At 45.0% G+C, this 20,613-nt stretch overlaps 1 protein-coding gene across 8 annotated transcripts in view; it reads right to left on the bottom strand.

Moving 5' to 3' along the window:
• The window catches only part of SRGAP2 (SLIT-ROBO Rho GTPase activating protein 2), a 106,386-nt gene that overhangs the window by 39,740 nt on the left and 46,033 nt on the right, over window positions 1-20,613 (bottom strand). For all 8 annotated transcript variants that reach the window (XR_010826592.1, XR_010826593.1, XM_066983176.1 and 5 more), the window contains exons 5-7: window positions 8,857-8,919; window positions 5,270-5,485; window positions 4,046-4,174 (exon numbers count right to left, since the gene is read on the bottom strand). Coding sequence is in view for 6 of the 8 variants with exons in the window: in XM_066983176.1 (XP_066839277.1) it covers window positions 4,046-4,174; window positions 5,270-5,485; window positions 8,857-8,919 (408 nt within the window). In the remaining 2 variants the exon portion in view is untranslated. The remainder of the gene's footprint in view (window positions 1-4,045; window positions 4,175-5,269; window positions 5,486-8,856; window positions 8,920-20,613) is intronic.

Genomic DNA, 20,613 nt, shown 5'->3' with positions numbered 1-20,613 from the left:
GGGGTGACTTCATTGCTGGGGTGAAACAGAAGAGCAAAAACTTTCAAGCAGAAAGTGGTCACGGTCAAGAATTTCCTGGCTACTACCGACATGAGGATGATGTCACTGCAAGACAATCAGGCAGCTTCATCTCCACCGTGGCTGCACAGCCAAGTATTAATGTACCAGAAGGGAGAAAGGCGCTTTTCATTAGCTGATCAGAAACAGCCTGAATTTTTCAGGCATCTAATAAAGTGAGCGAGAAAGGAGCCCACCTTCTTGGAATTACAAACAAGATTACATATGCTAGGAGAATATCCAAAAAGAAAGAAAGAGACCATCTGCTTGATTGCTATGCTGCTCTGTAAGCAAAATTCACATGAAATCTCCTCCTCACCCATCATTTGGGTCTCATCACTGTCATTGTGTGTAAACGCGGGGGAAAAAAAAAAAAAAGAGAGAAAAAGGAGAAAAAGGAGGGGTGGAGGGAGAGAGAAGAGAGCGCCTGACTAGCAGACCATCCCCTGCTCTCCCTGAATTTGTCTCCAAGCACTGCTAGAGGCCTGGCTCCTGTGCCAACGCGCTGTGGCAGGTGTGGAGCCTTGCAAAAAGAGCAGCGCTTGCTGGTTAGACTGGAGGCAGAGAATTAAAGGACACTGCATTCAATCAGAAAGAACAAACAGCAGCCAAAAACACAAAAGAGTTGATTGAGAATTTGCACGTGTGGAGGCAGTCTTGGATAAACAGCCTTTCAAAGCCACTGGTTTTGGCACGCGCAGGATAATGCCACCCTCCGCAAAAATCCAAAGAAAGCCAGTCCGAGTTGGGCCAACAGGCCAGCCATGATTGGAATCAGCTCAGACTGAAGAGGAGCAGCCTCTCGTTTCTCCCTGCTGCTGTGAGCCAAACTGCTGTATACCCACACGGAGAGACACGCTTGCCTCCCTGCTCTCGCTCGCATCGGGAAGGAGACCGGCTCTGCTGCACGAGGAGTTCACTGGTGGGACTGGAAAGTCAAATGAGACTCAATATTTTATAGCCCACCTCTCTGAGCAGCAGGACTACATTAAGATGCCAAAGTATTTTAGCTTTATTTTATTGAAGCTAGTGACAGAAAACATTTTTCAGCCCACTCCCCCACTTTAACGTTTTTAAAAGTCCAGCACACCCATTTATAAACCTATCAGTCTTGCCATCCCTTTTCTGGGTTATATAAATGTTTGATGGAATCGCTCTCCAAGGAAATCAATTTTTTATAAGAATTTAATGATAACTCATTCAAATTCACTTCCCAACATGACAGCTGATTAACCCTTTGCCAGTTAGAGGTTTTCAAACAGGCACCAAATTGGAAAGGGAAGTAGGAGATCCCGGAGAAAACGGCAATAACACACTCATTCCTAGAAGAGTAAAGTGAGCTCCAGGACTCATACCTACCCATGCATTTTTAAAAAAAGATCTGTCCTAGTGACCCTTCCATAAATATGAGATACTCGTTTACACAAGCTTCCCCATTACTGTAATATTGCATTAGCATCAAAGAACTGCCTCTGTCCCCAAAATCAGGGAATTCAAAACTACTGGGCTATGTCAGTTTATTGCTCTTAACACACAATGAAGATTTAACTCACTGTTATCCTTCCACAGACACCAGAACACAATGTGCTGTACAAATCCGACCAGTTTAAAGGCATTTGGCCTAACAGGATTTATAAGTAGCTCTGAAGATTGCTTTTATATTATATTTCAAGCTGCAATATCAAACGATTAGATCAAGGAAAAGAACTAAGATCTGACTTAAAAATCGCATTTTTATTTTAGTCGGATGGTTCAGATAACCATCAATGGTTATCATTGTTAATTTTCAATCCTTCAGACCAAAGGCATTAGTAAATCTATATTCACTGTGTCTTAATGAGGAGATCACTGAATTACATACACTGTGCTCCCAGGTAAGTTCCATATCTTTCCATGCCTTCTGTAAACAGAGCAGATAATGCTTTTCTTGTAAAGATTTTGAGAATTTGCAACATTCTGATAAATGGAATGCTTCAGGGAATGCAAAGGAGTTAATGGACACAGACTCAGAGTCATGATGGCCACTGTCGAGGAGCAACAAGAAATCAACGTACTGCAGAGGCTTGGCTGCTGGTCCTGCACCACTGCCTGCATCATGCCCCAGACAGCCGAGAGCATTTAGTGAAGAGCACTTCATACTTCCTTCAAAGCTGGATAACCCCTATTTGTCAATGAACTACTTAAAAGATCTCAGGCCTGTATTAAAAATTGTTTGGGGTTTATGGAATCTAAATGGAGTTTTTACTATATGAGTCACAAAACTGTACTAAGGACAGTCTGTTAGCAGACAATTGAAACAAGCACATTTGCAATATTTGGGGGAGGAACTATGCATAGGATTTTCAAGAAAAACATTAAGACAAATTCCACTGATGTCAACGAGATGAATCCCCACCTTGTATGTGTTAGTACGAAGAATATAAAGTTATCATTGGCTAAAAAAGAACAAAAGCAGAAAAAATCCACCAGCAAAACAAAACAAGACGACACAATTCAAGCTGAGCCAATGTTAACCAAGAAAGGTCTTCTAAAGAGGGAGCAGGTATAAAGGAAACAGGTCTCTTTGGTACTGCAAAACATGACCTTTTGAAATAACAGCATTTTTCAAGCCACCAAACACAGGCAATCCTGACCTCCCAAGGACAGATTTTAAACAAATATCTAAATGCCTAATAAGTATCTAGGTGTACTTCATGTGATTTTATGATTAGCTGAATAAATGTATTATATATAACGTTAGGTAATGTAACGGCTGACTGAGTAACAGTGATCCAAGTGATCTTTATTGCCTGTGACTAGACACACTTCTGCTAGCTACTTGCCCACCTACAAAGAAAGTTCCCTTCAGGCTTTACAACCGAGTGTTTTTAGTAGTGAGTGCAGTGGGCTTTCCTTGGCAAACAGAATGAGATCAAGCAGCAGCCAGTGACCCAGACGCAACATGTTCACTGCATTTGGTACTCTAGTTCTGCACACTGAAGTGGAATAGTTACGTATTTGTCAGAAATGTTGGGATTCCTAGCAGGCTTTCAAGAGTTTTCAAAGAGGAGAGATTCTTTTTTTTTTTTCTTTCCCTTTTTTTTTTTTTCTTTGCATTTTACCAAGAGTAGAATTGAGGTCCCTGGAATACTGGGGTCTTTCATTCAGCTACAAAACAGAGTTTGTAGGCAGCTGGGGAACAAGCACCCTCTGCCTTCTGCTCCGTCACCCTGCTTCTGCAGAGAGCATTCTAAGGAAAGGGGGCTAATTTCTATAGACAGTTTATTTCTTTGTTCCTCTGCAGAGAGGGACAGGCAAACTGCAGAGTGGCTAGCAGTGGGACTGCCATCATTTTTGACACTCTTCTGACACCTTTCAGAACTGGTCTGACAAAGTGCTCTGCAGTCCCAATGACAAAAAAATGCATCACGTTACTGTAGAGCTGGTGGGCGGGGGTATCAGAGAACGGAAGGTCTGAAAAGCAGGAAGGTTCATCCCTCCTGTAAAGTATGCTACCAGAAACATTAACATTGAAATGTATGGATTTTTTTTTTTTTTGAAAACCAGTTAAAATCAGCTTCAGAAAACACTTCTGTCCTTGACTTCTTTTACCAACTGGTATACTGATTTTACAGTTAACATTCTCCTTTTTTAAAATGTGCTTTTGAGTTGAGGGTTTGCTTAAAATAGTAAATAGAAAATGTCAAGCAACAGCATATTGAAACCGTTTCATTTTAACTAAGCAACTCTTCCTTCTACATGTTTCAATGCCAGGCTTATTGTGCAAGCTTCTATCTGTGTAACAGACTGAGTGTGACATCTAAGAAAAGCTCACTTAGCAGATTAATGACAGATCATCATGCTGTTGTTACTCTCTAGGCTGCCATCACTCCACAGCTGTAGAGTTGTTGCCAGTTGTGCTGGTATATAAGATGCTGGAGAAGGAAAGACAGGTGTGAGGGTTAACGGCAATGATATTCATTGCGAGCACCCGAGCAGCAGCACTTACATCAATGAGATCAGACAGGTCGTGAATGTAATACTTGAATACAGACGCATTGGTGGCTTCCAGAGCAAGCAGATACTCGTTTCTTGCCTTAATAGCCTTCAGCCTATTTTCTGTGTATTTCGCTTGGCGCTAAAAGAGAAACCAAAACCAGAGCATATTTTAAAAAGAGGTGCAGCAGCAAGAACAGCATTTTTAGAAACACCAGAGTACACTGAACGAACCTCACCCTGCTCACACAGTTCTAGTTCACTTGGACTCCAGTTTCACTAGGACTCAGAAACTTAGAATTTAGATCAATTATTTAGAAGTAATTAAGCATTGCTATACAAGACAGCTTTGCATTTAAAGTCTTATCTGAAAACAGACTCTGGGGTTGGGGAAGAATGAAGGAACAAGGTGGGTTTATCAGGTCGCAAGGTGCCTTACAAAACGCGCAGCTTTGGTTAACCTCCACACCTTCAGCAGTAACTGTACCTCTGAGCAGTGTCAAAATAAGTCACAGCACAAACCTTAGCCCAACCGTGCTAGTAGGTCCCAAAGCAAGACCTGACCACGTAGCCCATAGTCAATGCCAGCTCTACGCATAGCTCATCTGTTCCTGCTGGCTCTTGACTCTTCATTATGGCCCAGCTCCAACACCAGACAGCAGCTGCTGGAAGCCCATAGGTAGCCTGCAGGCTGCCACAGGCACCCCACCTCTTCGGAGCCCAAATCAATCCAAAACCAACACTGCACCTTCTATTGGCTTGAACCTTAGCACTGAGCTACCTGCCTGCCTGACCAGTTGCAAGGCAACTGGTTCTGCCTATGAAGCCAGTCTGGGACTGCATGCCTCCCTGTACCACAGGGAGGTCAGACATTAAGCATGTCATGAAACATTAAACAAAAGATCTGGCCCAAAATCTTGTACTCTGTACAAGAAAAAAAACATGTTCATCATGACTTCCAAGAAAGCAGTTGTTACTTTCATACTCGAACCTTGTTTTAGTTTTTGTGACATGACTGCAAAACCTAGGACAATATAAATGGATATTCAATTATCCTCAAACGAACCTGGTGCTAGCTTTTGCCTTTCCTAAACCTGAATATTTAAAACTTGCACAAAAAATGAGACTTGTGTTTGAATGTCACAAAGGATGGAACTAGTCAGTTCCTGTGCTGAGCTACTACAAAGGGCTCCTCCTCAAGCACTTCACACAAGCAGCAGCAGGACTATGGAAGTACCTTCTCCTTCATTTTCTCTATTTTCTTGACAGAACTTCGTCGAACGTGTTTTTCTTCAAACTTGACGTTGGAAGTTGAGTCAGGGGAGCGTGGCGTCTGCTTGTCCTCTTGTTTCACTGACTTCCCAATCTGCTTTTCTTCCTGCTTCTCTGCCTCTTTCAGTTTGCTCTGGGCACTGATGCTGTCAGCATTGTACATATGGTAGGTTTTCATAACCTGCAAAAGATGATACACAAGAGTTGTAGAGCATCACATTTGATTTGCTGAGGGAGAAATGAGCTTACCTAACCTGTAGAACTAATCAGGCATACAGAATTTTTTCCTTCCCATGTTAGCTGCATTGCCAAGTCTCAGGGCAGAACAGTTACAGCAGTATCTGGAAAGCTCACAAGCTTGGAAGGAGGAAAAAATCCAAAGAAGTCACATGCTACAAGAAAAGAACATTTTTTGAATTTGGCCGATAAACTCCCCCAAATTAAGTTTGTTTAACTATTTCATGATGGCTGTCCATCACATTTATATTAAATGCAAGGCATCATACTAACTAGCTGGTCACTGCCCAAGGGTCTTTGCAAGTCAGATCTGGTCGCTGGTTGGGAGTTAGAAGCATTCAAACTGGCAAAATAGTCAGGGAAATTTCACATGTCAAAAAAAGCACGACAAAAGACATGAAAGTCTCTCAACACAAATTTGAAATCAAAGTGGATTATTTCGCAGCTGCTTCTTTGTTTAGTTTTGGCATGCGCCTTCTTGTACAGTCCAATAAAGGAGTCATAAAACCCAAAAAGAGAAACTAAATTCAGCCTCCTTACTATTCAAAGAGAATTACATGCCAAGGCTCGAAAATGATAGCTTTTCATCACCAGGTACAGTTTCAGAAGGGATGCTATCAGTCTTTCCTCCAGATGAATCAGACATTTAAACATCACAAGACTCAAGGAACTGTATGCAAATCAAGTCTGAACATAATTGCTGCCAAAGCAACTCTGGTTCAATTTGTTTAAATCAAATTTGATATGAAAAAGCACTTCTCATTTTATCTATTTTTGTTAGATAATTTTTTTGTGTGTCTCCTTCTGCTCAAGGAGATCTGGATCTTGTACTACATGGACAACCTTTATTATATATACAACTTTTATTATATATCTTATTTAGTAAATAAATACGGCTAGATAACTATTCCCTAAGACAAAACCAAAATGCATTTGTTTGAGAGGATATCTGTGTCTAGTTTTGTGTTAAGAAAACAGAACAAAAAAGAAAGGGCATAACATATAAAGTGACATTTTTATCCACAATTACAAGGCAATTCACTTCACATATGGACACCAAAGGAAGCATTTCCGATGTCATTTTGAAAGGGTGCCAAGAACTGCACAGTTACATAAAGACACCCCAAAGTTTCAGCTTCACTAAAGATCCCACTTGGAAATAATTCATTTTAGATGAAAACCCATTTATACCTCTACTACCTTAGCTTGAACTGTACCATAATTTTACGTAAGTAGGACGCATGCTCTCTCTCCATGCAGCGATCAGGAGAGGTTCTCAGATACAAAGAGACGTTGTATTTAAACATGAAAGAGAATGTGAATGCAGCCAGTATTAAAGAGACTTCCTGAATAATTTACACACACACTTGCAGCTACTGCATATGCTTAGACTATAAAGCAGGCATTTATAATAATAGATGCAAAGTACTTTCTTTTCCTCTGTCACTGTAAGTAGAACTGGCGGAAAGCAAGAGGAGCAGGAAGAGAAATCCCAATTTTAATGATTTCATCCTGCTAACAGCGCCACATGGGCAGCCACAACCAGTGCCTGCCCCACGCTTGGCAGTGGGGTCCCTGCTGGGGTCAACAGCACAGGCAAGGGCTCACTGATTTCATGGACATCCATTTTGCCTGAAAACAGAGATGATGCCAATAGAACGAGATTGGCTTGTGGAAATGTTTCTAGAAGTACCAATAAAAGCTGTTCCAGAAGCCCCCAGTGATAGATTCCAGCAGGAATTACTTTTAGTATGATTGATAGAAGTGGCTTTTCCAAATGAAAAGGAAATTTTTGGTGAAGGGACAACTTAAAATTTTACAGCAGAAGGAATGAATAAATTTCAAGTTCCTAGCTCTGACACAAGAGAAAAGTTCATATCCCATGTCCTTTTGTTTATCAAAGGCTGAATTCCGGAAGATTTTCCGAGGATAGAGAAATTAACGTGACTCAGTATTTGGCTCGATGATCTCTCAGAACAGGGCATACAGAAATGATTATACATGTCCACTAACCAGTCACCTCAGCAACTGCAGTGCCACGTGAAGCTGGACTACAAATAAATCTCAGTTCCTGACAGTCTGTCTTTAGAGACAGCTCTACATTCTCCCTTAGGATCCCATCCAAACACATGACTCAGAAGTTGAATCAGATTGTGCCCTCCAATAAAGAATAATTTCTAGAGTCGGCAGAGCTGATGGCAGGTACCGATACATTTACAAAGCCACCTTCATACCCCGAGTAAATTGTCTGCCTTTCAGGAACCTGAGCACAATGCACTTTGCCCACACTGCTGTAAAACAACTGCAGCGACAGCACATCGAACCACAGTTCAGCTTTGAAGTGCCTCCAGCTTCCACCACGCTGCTGCTTCCCAGTCCTCCTTGGCTTCCCTGCCGAGCAACACAAACCCTCTTTGTCCCCAGAGGAGGGTCAGCAAGACTAAACTGGACTCATAATCTCACTGTGACTGCCCGAAGTGACTTGAGAAACATCCCTGGATCATCTTTTGAAGGAGCGAAGGAAAGAACACGTACCTCGGTGTAACGACTCAGCGTGCCATTAAGGACAGATAAAAGACAAGACATTCTGAGCACCAAAACCATGAGCAGGTTCTGCTTCTAAAACACAACTAGCCAGCTCAGTAACAGCTGCTGAAAGGAAAAATTTAATCAAACAACAGGCTCTCCCATTCATCTATGCGAGAAGAAAAATCCCCAAGCAGCAAATGAACTTTTATGAACACATTCCTCTCTGTCCCAAGGCAATGCCTCTTTCTTGAGGTCTCCATTGGATAGACTGAGAAGCAAAAAGCACAGATGGAAGACTATTACTCTAAAGGGAGCTGTTTTGCTCAAAGAGTTGAGGAACAAATAAACACAGCGGGCTCCCTGCTGCTGAAGTTGTTTGCTGTCTTTTGCATGCTCGTTTCCAGAAATGGACCACACGAAACCACTACGCTTATCCAATTCAGGCATGGGGTAACCTGACCAAAGATCTTTAGTGCATTAGGAAATAATTCGAATTATCTCTTACTCTTTTTAAAACTAACACTGCAGCTAGTAGCAGGTGTGTGTTAAGGTGAGATCTTTGGGAAACGAAGCCAACACCTATAGAGCTGAAACAATATAAAGGCAGAGTGAAAAAGTGAGATTTATGGAGCTATATAGACTGGTGTACTCAGGGTGCCTCAAATCGCAAAGGCTGCAGGCATTTATCAGTCTTGACGCTTAGTCTGTGCTGTAACAGCAGGCTGGGAGAAGTCAAACACTTCTTCCTTCTGTCTGAAACGATGCCAAGAAGTCAGTTTGATTTACCGTGTAGAGTTCATTCAGGACCTTCATCAAGTCTTCCTGGAGCTGCAATCCCACTTCCTTACTCTGCAACAAAAACAGAGAAATGAAAGTTAATTGGGGAAGATGGCAAAAAGGCAGAGGAAGTGAACATGCTCTGCATCCACAAATAATCTAGGCTCAATTAAGCACCACTATTTATGCTAGCAAATCCACTAACTGCTCTGCCCAGAGCCACTTACGGCCCAATTGCACAAACAATATTAATAAATTGAAATGTTACATGTGCACAGCCAGAAAAGCCTTTCAGTATGGAGGCAGGGAAATTTCCAAAGAACGTGAGATTTTTGTCACCAGGACTGGAAACACCTAGATTTTCTGATCCTAGCAGGATTGAGCACGACTGAATGTAGGACAGCTTGGTATGCACTAGAATATGGAAGGTGAAAAAATGCAGTATAAGAAAGCCATCAGGAATGAACACCCTTCACTTATCATCACAAAAAGAGGCAATACTTCAATTCTGCTGGCGTAAGGCGATTCCTTGACAAAGCCAGACTCCACGGGGCTGCGAGGACAAGCCAGCCACCACCGCCTTTACACTCACATCTGCAGTACTGCTGCTACGCTTTCCCTTGACCTTGCATCTCGCTCGCAGCCCCGCTGCCCCTCCGGTCCTTACCCCTTGTCCCTCAACCACACGCTCATCACGAGCTGGCAGTGCCAACCCATCACAAAGCTGGCTCTCTACAAAATGGGGGTTCTCAGACGGGGTCTGGCAAGCATCAAAATATTTAGAGATGCATCCAGGAGGGAGACCTTGTTGCAGCGTCCTCCAGCTCAGAGCCCCCAGTCTTTATTTGAGAGCAACGTTAATACGTATTTAGTTGTTTTAAATGACAAGGACTGCAATACAAAACAATTTAACCGTATCAATGTAAATGACTCTGTCCCAGGGGACACTCGCATTAGTGAGATGTGCAGTTAAACCTCGGGCTGTATGATTCAAACTTGTTCACTAAAACGTTAGAAAAAAAAGAAACTTGCAGATGGACGTGACTGGCTGTCAAAGCTGGCTGACACCTAACTAGCTTGCAACCAAGTGTCAGATTTTAAAAATATATTCACTTATTTAAACTCCCTGCTAGGTAACGAGCAGCCAACATCTCTGCATTGCAGTTGGACACAAGTGTGCGGAGACCTGGCGCTGGCAAACGTTTGGCTTCAGCTAAATCCACAAACAAGGAACAGATAAGCTTCTGGTTTTCTAATAAAGACAACTGAAATGCCCGAAGAGTCACATCCCTAATTACTGGAGGATGGCACCTCTGTATGCAAAGCCCTCTTTGAAGAGCCTGCATGCAAAGAAGGGCGAAGCAGCTTCCTTGTGAGTTCCACGGCACTATTCATCTTCTCTTCATCACAGACAGGATTTCACACTCAAACTGTTTCTATTCGCATTCTAAAGAGCTTCCATGAGAAAATTTGAGAAATTGAGGCACATCAAAAGGCACATCGAGCAAGCGCCCAACAACACACCTTGCAAGGCACGAGGAGGCGAGCGCCACGCTCCAGCCCTGCCCGCCCCAGCCCCGCTACGCAGCGCTGCCCTGCACACGCTGCTCCCCCACAAACCTCTACAAATCCTTCCTCTTCTGTAGCAGGAGTGTCAATGATCAAGAAAAATCTCTGTATTTGTAATACGATTTACACCTCTTAGCCTCCAGTTATTGAAAGAGATTAAAGCCAATGAAGTTAGTTAGACCCAGACAGATGTTTCCTTTCCCTGCTGTTGAGGAGTCCAAGAAGAGATGTCCCAACCATTATCCTGTTTATTCTAACACGCTGCTGAAATGATTTTAACTTACTGCTTTAACCCTGCTCTACAGTGCACATACTGGGTTTGACAATCACTTTGAGTTCCAGGGAAATCCAAAGCCACGCCGACACCGAGCTGGTCAACAATCGCTGCCTTGTAGCGAGCAGCCAACGTGGCCACATCTTATAAAAATACCAGGGCTTTCGGATTCAGGGGTGTACAATACATCCTTTAAGGTGAAAAAAGGAAGAGGGGGGAAGAGAGGAAGACCAATCATCAACAACTTATAAAGTTGTTGCTTATAAAGCACTGGGCGACAAATGTAAATGCAATGAGAAGCTCCCTCAGAAAAGCCTTCAAGGGTAACAGGCAATTATTTGGTACTTGAAGCACGGCACAAGCCTCGATGGGGGGTACAAATCTTGGAGGTCCTTGAAAGCTGTGCACCAAATTAGGGGGGAAATGGAAGTGGGGAGAGAAGCATAAAACGGAGCTGCCTTTGTCAGCCCTCGGACAAAACGCTTCTTGGTTTGGCAGAGGGAACAAGACACCTGAACGGCTCCAGGTACTGCCAGGGAAGAGTTCCTGGGGTGAAGTCTGTCCCTAAGGCTTTGTGATGTCCACCACAAGGAAAAATTCAGAGCATCCCGACACATCTGTACGCGTTACCTTGTCAAAACCAAAGAGAAATCCAACGGCACGCAATACCCCGAGGGAAAGGAGGGGAAGGACAAGGACAGGCCCACCTGCAAGTGACATCCACGTACCATGGCCCTGCTCAGGCTGCAGGAGCCAGCCCACTTCGACAGCTTTGCTCCTACAAAACGCTGAACCAGCAAAAACTGCAGCAGTTGCTAGCGTTTCATGACAGACAGCTCAGAAACGCAGTCTTAGCCCTGGCAGTGCGATCTTTAACATTTTAAACCCCCTGTAATTTAACATTTCTAATGATTCTGAGGTGCAGGAAGGAGATAAAGCACACTGAATTCCCCCTTTTCCGAGGGTTTATTAACGAAAGACATCCAGATCAGTAATTGGAGAAAGCAGGGAAGAGAACAGATGGCTGTCTTTTTATACCAATGTTTCTATTCACAAAAACCCAAACCAACAGGTAGGCTCAAACACTGGATCTAGTATTTCATCCCTGTCTTCCCACTGATTAGAAAAGCCCAAATGCACCTACTGCTACGTGCAACAAGAATAACTTCCCCCAGTTATCGCTGCCTCCTAACGCAGTACCCGCCTGATTGAACCCTCATGCTCTGCAGGTTAGGCGTACATAATAGCTACTGAGTTAAGCAAATTTGATAGGTTCCAGATTATTTATGCCTACAAATACAGGAAAAGAAAAAGATAAAAAAGGCAACGCAAACAGACAAACCCACGCTTAACCAGTGTTTCTGGCTAAGATGTCAAGGTATCAGTATTTTTTTTCCACATGCCTCGATGATAAATTAAAAAGCAAAAAGAGAAAGATTATATAATTAAAAAGTTAAACGATCCTTGTTTGAATGCCTCCCAGCTCAGCACTGCAGGGAGGTTTCTGAGATTGGAGGCACTTTGCTCCAGCCCCCACGGGGCTCCGGCAGCGCAGCCGAGATGCACAAGCAGGAGCATCCCAGCCAGGAGCTCGCGTGCTTTGCATGTTCCTGTGCTCCAGCCTCATACATTAAACCTGCTCCCCAGGCGGCCAGGTGGCCTACTGGAAAAGCAGGAGTCTGATACAAGCTCTGGCAAAGGGGAGCATCCTCCTTCTTCTGAGTCTCTAATATACAAAAGAGGGAAAAAAAAAAAAAAAGAAAAAAGGGAAGTGGATCGCTCCCAATCTTCCCAATTCCAAGAGGCACCGCAGTAACCACTCCTACATTGCTTCCACCACCGACAGCAGAAAACAGCTGAAGTTGCTGCTCATCATTACGGCGATCTGAGTCCCAAAGATTTTGTGACTGCCTTTTTCTCAACACTGGATGATTAATGGAAGTGACTGGCGAGGTCTGCTTGAAATGCCCTGAGCGCTGAGCTTTTCACACAGAAGGAGCTTTTCAGCAATCTGCTTCACGGTGCTGCTCGAGCTGCCTGGACCGGACCAATCATCTTCCTTTCACCCAGCTCTTTTCAGCCCATTTGCTCATTTCTTACATAAAATTGCTCATTCATTGTACGAACTGCTGAAGCATCAATTATGTGAGATAGATTAAAATGAATATTTTAATGCATATTCAGGTTGAGGACGAAAGGAAGACGTGTAAGTGCCAAATTGTCAAAACATGAAAATTCTTTGTGTTTCCAAATGAGCCAACTGCCAGATTCCTGGACTGGAAAAAACTTACATTAAGATGAACCTAAGACAAATCACAGGTGTCACGAAAACAAGAGCTAAGCAATCAACACTGTTAATTTAATGTTGTTCCCCAGTACAGGTTTCACCAAAAAAGGTTTAGAAGAAAAGTCGAGCTAGCAGAGGCTGGTAAATACGAACTTATCGGAGGAAGCAGCACTGTAAGCTTGGGAAAGCCAAAAGAAATGCCTTAGACATTAGGAAAAAAATAAAATAAAATAAAATAAAATAAATATATAGCTCTATGAGTACTTTTTAGGACGGTAGACTTGATGCACCAAGAATTCTTAGAATCACAGAATTGCACCCCAATTAAAGGCGCCTGATCTTAACCCCAGCCATACAAGGGCAAGAGATTTTAAGACCGTGCTAGAAGTGGTGTGCATCGAGAACAAAATGTGCACCGAGGGAAACCAACACCGCAGCCTGTGCAGTTGCAAACATCTCCCTCCGTGCATCAATTCCTATATCACGTTTCTCAAAGGCAGAGAGATTAGAATGATTAATTTTGTAACCAGTCTGCTAGGAAAAAGCAATAAACGAGAGCAAAAGAAAATCTGATGAATTCTGTTATTATCTATGCCTGGCTGTACCTGCAACAAGAGCGTATCTGTACCCCCTTAAAAACCCCGCGGAAGGGCTTGAGCAACCCAAGGCTCATCTAGTTGGCTCCAATAATAAAATGTGTGGGGAGGGGGCGTCCCCACAAAACTGCAGGAGCATGCGACGAGGAAGGCGATGCACAGGCCTCCTTTTGTGCCCAAATCAGCAAAATTACCAGCAGCACCCAAGAGAACCAGAGTTATTTCAGCAAGGTGACAGCAGCAACCACTGCCCAGCAGCATTACCTTCCGACACTGGGATTTTTCTTGCAAGCTGCCTTTTCTCAAGCCTTTCCCTCAGCCCCCCAAAAAGCAGAAGCTGCCCTAAATGTGCCTGCACGCGTGCACACGCGCTCTTTTGTTAGGGCTGCGTGCGCCCCGTGTGCCGAGCCGTGGGCTGCTGCCACCCCGAGCTGAACACAGCTCCCCACCGCCGTGCCAGCCTCTCAACGGCCTCTTTGTCCATCCCTCCTCCCCTCCACCTCCCCTCTAATTTAATCAAGATGTTTTTGGGATCTACTGCAGCACTCGCCTGGCTGTTCCGCATTCCACCCAACATTAGCGACTTCAGCTTCAAAATATTCGGGGGGGGATAATAAATAAGGGAGCACAGGAACGCCGTCAATATTTTATGCCCCGGGCCGCAGGCCTCGCCAACAGAGCTCCAAGTCGGACAGAAGGATGGGACGGCCTCTAAACAAACCCCAAAGCTCACAGGGAGCTTTCCACAGAGTCCCAACAGCAGCAAGGAAGGGCTCCACAGCTGGTGGGGGTGAACACACAAAACACGGCGGTGAGATTTTATCTACAACTGCCCGAAATTACGTCAGTCTGACGGGGCTGAAGCTAACCCAAGCTTGCCGAGTCTCAGAGCCGTTCTCTAACAAGGCCATTTCTCTACATCTCTTAAAAAGGATTAATTAAATTTACATTGGTAGAAAACTAGCATTAAATGCTCTAATGTTTTTTAAATTAACAGTGGGAGTAGGGAGGCAAGCGGATTGAGTTCTTGCTGAGACCAGTGATGAAATTTGCAGAAACATAGGATCCTTTTTGTTCCTGTCTAGATTGCCATTACAGCACAGCACATTTATTATGCATTAGTTAACATCTCCTTACAAAGTTTGTGAAAGAGAAGGCTTGCCAGGTACAATTTTCCAAGATCATACATGTAGCACTTAAATAAAATTTGCTAATAAAAGCTTACAATTCTTCACAGGTAGATTCTCAATAATGTACTTTTTTTTTTTTTCCCTTTTTATACAGGCCTGCCTTGAATTCATTCGCATGCAGTAACAAATATGATTTATCATCTCCATGTTCTCATCTAAACGATCAAGCAGTTGCCCTGTAGAGAAGCACTCCATCACCACCGGCCCAGTCCATTTGTTACGAACGTCACACTTCTTTTACAAGGGCATCCTCTCGGTGAAGCTCATAACCTATGCGAAGCCAACATGAGTTTTATCCAAGTTTCTCCCACAACTTTTATGGAGAAAGCGCTCAGCCATGACTCACATGGCCCTACCGAACAGGAGTTCTGTAAAGACTTCTAAAGCTGCAAACACTCTGGGATTTAAAGAAAAGCTTGGAAAATGAGATCTATGTGATTCAGTATACATGCATATTTTGGGCAACAGATCATCAGTTTCTAGCTTAATGATCCATTATGCACTGGTCAGTCGCATTTAAATTACAGTTGCATTATCTAGTTTTCTCCACCATTTCACTAGTGATTTGTTTCACCACTATGTCAGTAATAAGGAATTTTCTCCACACAGCAGAATATTGTACTAGGAAAAAGCCGTTCCTACATCAAACCCCGTCGCACTGCTGCCTCCCGTACTCTGGGTTTAAACGCTTGCTTCCAAACAGCCCCCAGCCCTTTCTTCTCCCTTTTTTTTTCAGTACTCTGAGCCAATGTCATTGAATTTTGGGCTTCAGGCACTCACTTCCAGCAAACCGCACGATTTTATGGCTGGGAGCATTCATTTTTGCTGCGAAGCCAGCTATATCCTCACTCATCGAACGGGGCCGTACGCGAAATGGGCTTCCAAGGTGGCAAGACCTACCTGAAGGTGGCCAGACCTACCAGCGAGCAGCGAAGCCCTGTCAAACGCCAGATGCAATGTCCTGCAATTCTGCTCATGGCGTCAGGGCTCCACCGGCAGCTCTCTGCTGCCTGTTTCCCTCAGCAGGCTCTCGCAAAGCGCCGTGGCGCATCTCCGGGACAGACCGACCGGAGGGATCAGCGGGAGGGATGGCCCAGAGTTTAACAGGTGCTGGTCCCTTGCTCCTGGCCGACCTGAATTCAGACTGGGGCGACACACGGACAGGCATGCTGTTGTAACAGAACACGGCGTAAGCGTGGAGTAAATTGTAAACAAAATGCAGCAGCAACAAACAGCTTTCACGCTATTACAGAGGGCCGAATGCGGCATATTCCTTGCCCGACCTACATGCGGAAGTGATATTTTCAGCCTGAAACCCAGGTAAGGAAATTGCTCCGGCTGCACCTCCTGTATTCGGTCTGCCTTGCTGGGGCTCTGATGCCACCTTACATCGCCCCGGCACCAGGTGCCAGCAGCCTGCCCGCGGCCATCGGGGCTGCCATGGGCACGGGGAGCCGCGGCCCCACAGGCACAGCGCAGGCTGCTCAGGTACCCAGCACCACACCGTCTCGCTCCAGCTCCCTTCCCCCGCGCCGTTTGCTCTAAAAATACGCAGGTAGGGAAGTGGAGATTTTATTTCGCCAACAAGAAATCAGAGAGCGTCGTCTCACAACAGGCTTTTGTGTCCTTTAGCTTTTGGAAAAAAAGGTAAGAACCCAACGTCACTATTTCCTTATCAGAAAACATTCACCGCTATACCTGATACCAGTGAGGATTTGCACGATAACACTGCCCTCTTTTTGGGGGGGAGGCACAGGACTAGATTATCCTTGCTACTAATAGATGCATGAAATTGCACTTGCTTTCCCTCAAAGCAAATAACAATTCTGCTCCTCAGTGACATTTTATTCATGGCATTTGTTTATTTACCTGTTTACACTGGTCTAGAAAAATATTTTTACAGATGCCCATCATTACGACCAGTGCATTTTTTTAAGCTTAGTTTTTCCATGTGTGGTATATTTTTAAATTTTTCATTCCGCTACAAATGTGGCAAACGAGACATACTGCAGCTGTAAAGTAGGTCATCTTAAGCAAGGACCCCTTAAGAGAATTAATAATTCTTTTTCCTTGATTACTGCCAGGCTTTTAACGAACTCATTGTAGATTTCTCATTTCACATCAAACACTGCGCAGTGCACTACAGATAAACTGATTTTTTTCCACAATGGAAGGTATTAATGAGGAAGCAAACTTCAAATAGTCATTTTGCTTTCTCCATTCCTTCTTACAGGGCTTTCTCCCCTTAAACGTCATTAAGGATCTCGAACCAGCGTACACCAATGCTCTGCTGCCAAAGCAAGACCTGTCTGCAGGGCGCGCAGCCCTTCTTGCTGCACCAAGGTGCACGGAGGATGCATCACCGCTCCGAGCATCCCCAGCGAGCCTCCCAGTTAGTGCTGCTGGAGGCAGCCCAAAGTTAAATATAGAGCGGAGGATAAATGCTTTGAATGCAGGAGCACCAACACGGCGTGGAAGGTTCGTGTCACAGCCAGGAACACGGACGCTGAGGAGGTTCTAGAAAGGCTGCACCATGCACAGAAGTCAAGGGTCACGTTGAACAAAAAAACCAGGGTGACAGGAAGCGTAGAGTGAAAAGGGAGAAAAGGGGAAATCAAAACGGGAATCAGCTCAAACGGAAGAAAATTTTGAACAGATTTATATAAATATATAAGTAAAAGGGCCATGCTTAAGACAGATAAGCAGAAAGAAATCAAAGGAGCGCTCCCTACAAAAGCAGATCGAGGAACCAAAAGCAGCGTGCGCAAGAAGAGGAGCTGACATCAAAGCGCTGCAGGCTGCCAAGAGGAGAGGTGACCGGGACTGCGAAGCTGGGCTGCGCACCCACCGGCTGAACTCCAGCCTTGGACGAAACCCAGGGCCAAATCGTTAACTGCTGGACAAATAAAACATCATCGTCCCCTTCCCAAAGCAAGTAACAGTTTGTTACTAAGGCATTTCCACCAGTTCCCCCTGGTTCTATTTGCACAGGAGAGTGGTTGTTTATTTCTCCATTTATCTTCCTTTCCCTTTGTCCCAGCGCAGCCTGCTCCGACCTCGCTGCTCTGCCAGCAGCGCCGCTGAAGCCAAGCGTCAGGTTCCCACTGGTGCCAACGGGGCTCATCTGCAAGGCTGCTACAGCCAGCGAGCCCTTTAGCAACAACATCTTGCAGTGCAACCCGAAAGTGTTTCCTCAATAAAAGAATAAAAAAAAGGAAGCACAAAGTTCATGGAAGGAGAACAGCGCTGGAAGGAGACCTACGGCTGCGGCAGCAGGTTGGAAGAACGGCGACCGACACGCACGGTACATCCACCGCCACTTCAGAGCTGCCTTTGGCAGCACGCACAGCTTCTCTTATCAGCAAAGATAGCTTTGAAGTGGCTGGCAAGCCTCCAGCCAACACTCAGAACAAATAAGCCCCTTCACGTCGTGACACAGCCCTGCAGAGGGATCTCTTCATCACAAGGCACGGACAGAAGAACTGACGGCGTCAGACCACGCGGCTCTCCTGCGGCGCTGCGAGCCCAACCGCCACAGACAGGAGCAGCCCCAAAACCCGTCCGCGATGCAGGCTCGGCCCCGGGGCTGCGGCAGGTCGCCCGGTTCCAGGAAGATGTCCTGGCACCGCTGTGTCCTCGTGCAGCACCTTCACTTCTCAGAGGCGTCCAGCAGTGCAGCACACGGGAATCTGTCCCAGCCTGAACATCACCACAGCTGCTGGAAGGGACAAAATCCCACAGCTCTAACACTACAGATGCTCTCTCATACACGACTCCCAAAGACAGCCCCGAATTTCCCACCGGGGGCTCGGCGCTGCTCCAGCGGTGACACAGACAGCTCCCACCCTGCATGCTCCGCGAGGACGCTCTTCCCTCCAGTGTGGTCCTTATCACGGCCATCCAGGCCCTCCGTAGCCTTCAAGGCTGGATTAGGGCTGCACGCTGTACTTAGATCTCCCTCTTGAAAAAGCTCACCACTTCCAGCAGTGCAAAACACAGCAGCTCGAGTCTGGCAACCAAAGGGATCTCAAGCACATCCATTTACCCTGCCTGTCCCTCCTCGCTCACGTGTATAATCCCAGCAGGATACAAAGCACTGACTCTGGAAAGCCTTAGATCACAAACGGCTCAAGAAAAAGATCTCATGCTTCAGGACTTTTTTTCCAGCACCCTCAGCAAAGGAGGATCTCTATATCACTATATTTTCTGTATTTCATAGGGTTATTTACAACCCAGCCGGTGCGTAGTTCCTCAATATAAGTTACTGTACCCACCTGCAGGCAGCCTGATACCTGAATAACTTAAAAAAAGTATTTTCCAAATAAATGTAAAAAAGTCATTTTTTCCCAGACTTTCAAATGACAGGCATTAAATCAGAACATTTCCAGACCTAGCTGGGCAATTTTTCACGCAAGGTTATAAAAATAAGGTTTGCATTAAGTTTCTTACATAAAATAAAATCTGCAGGTTTACTATCAGTATGACATACGCAGCAGAATTAATAACAACAAAGATCTTTCAGCAGCAATACTAGGAAATCAGGCTGTACTTCACAACCAGCTTTGCCAGCAGGAAAACCCTTTGGTCCAGCTGGAGAGGGTTCAGGACACAGGCCTGGCTGCAAGCACGGGCAGTCGTAACCTGCTCCTAGCTCTGAAAGTCTTTCTCGACACAAGAATGGGGCAGAAATGAGTCCTTTAATGAAAACAGGGAGGGCTCTAATTACTCTTACAGGAGCAAACGGCATTTAGAAAAGAAGTGGTGCCAAAATTTCCTATTACCCTTTAACAATAAACTGCCCTTGTTTTTAACACAGATTCACTGTTACCTGAGACAAGGACAGAGAGCTCCCAGCTAAGCAGCAAGGCTGGCAGTGCTGTCCCACCAGCTACAATTTCCATCAGTCAACAGCAAAAAAAAACAGAGCTCTTGTGTTGAGCCAGACCTGGATGCCCTAAAAGCACTGCAGGGACGGCTCCTGCTCCGGCAAGCCGCCGGTACCTACCACGTGCGCTGGACCAGACAGAAGGCAGCGCAGAGAAATGCTGGAACGACGGCACGGCACATCAGAGGCAGGAAACTCAGGCCTTCGAAGTAATAAAGCCAGCTATTTATTCCTCACTGATGCAGCCTGGCTCGCTAGGTCTGTTGAGAAGCTGCCTGAATTTGCCGACACGCAGCATCGCTCTGACTCAGCCGCGCTATTCAGAGCTCGTTCGCTTAAGACAGGATGGGAGATGCTAAGGGGGGCGGGAGGAAAATGTTCTTCTAGAGTTTCTCATCAATAGATTATGATTATGCCTTTCATCCAGGCTAGCTTGGTTTCTAGCCTATGGTTCAAGGCCCAAAACGTGTGCCAGCTTTCTCTGTTTATCAGCTGTTATCTCACTCAACTACACGGCTCTAGATAAGACAGGATGCAGTTTTGGTTTTTAACCACCAGCACAAGTGGAAGAGTAACCTAATACCTGTCCTGGCCTTCAGCCAGTTTGGTGTGCCTGGCAGAGCGTCAGACAAGCAGCTGGGATTTAGTAACCAGTGCCTCCTGCACAAATTCATACGGAGCTCCCATTTGGTCTGCGAGAAAGAAACCAAAGGGCTGGTGGTAGTAGCTGGTTATTTCTTGGTTTTCCTTTTTTTTTTTTTCCCCCCCCCTCCTGTTAAGAGTCCTAGTGCCCAACACAAAATAAAACAAACCAAGGTAAGACTGTGCTTATACAATGGGCTGAAAATTAAGATGCGAGTTTCCAGCCCAACAGGAACGGTATCCATTTCCATTTGCATCTGCATCCTTTGCTGAGGCATTTTCTGAGCCACCTTGCTCAGACACAGCCCTTGTTGAAATTCAGA

Source organism: Anser cygnoides, chromosome 25, assembly GCF_040182565.1.
Source record: "Anser cygnoides isolate HZ-2024a breed goose chromosome 25, Taihu_goose_T2T_genome, whole genome shotgun sequence".
NCBI lineage: Eukaryota > Metazoa > Chordata > Aves > Anseriformes > Anatidae > Anser > Anser cygnoides.
Note: the sequence above shows the minus strand (reverse complement) of the source record. Positions and strands in the feature narration are given on the sequence as shown.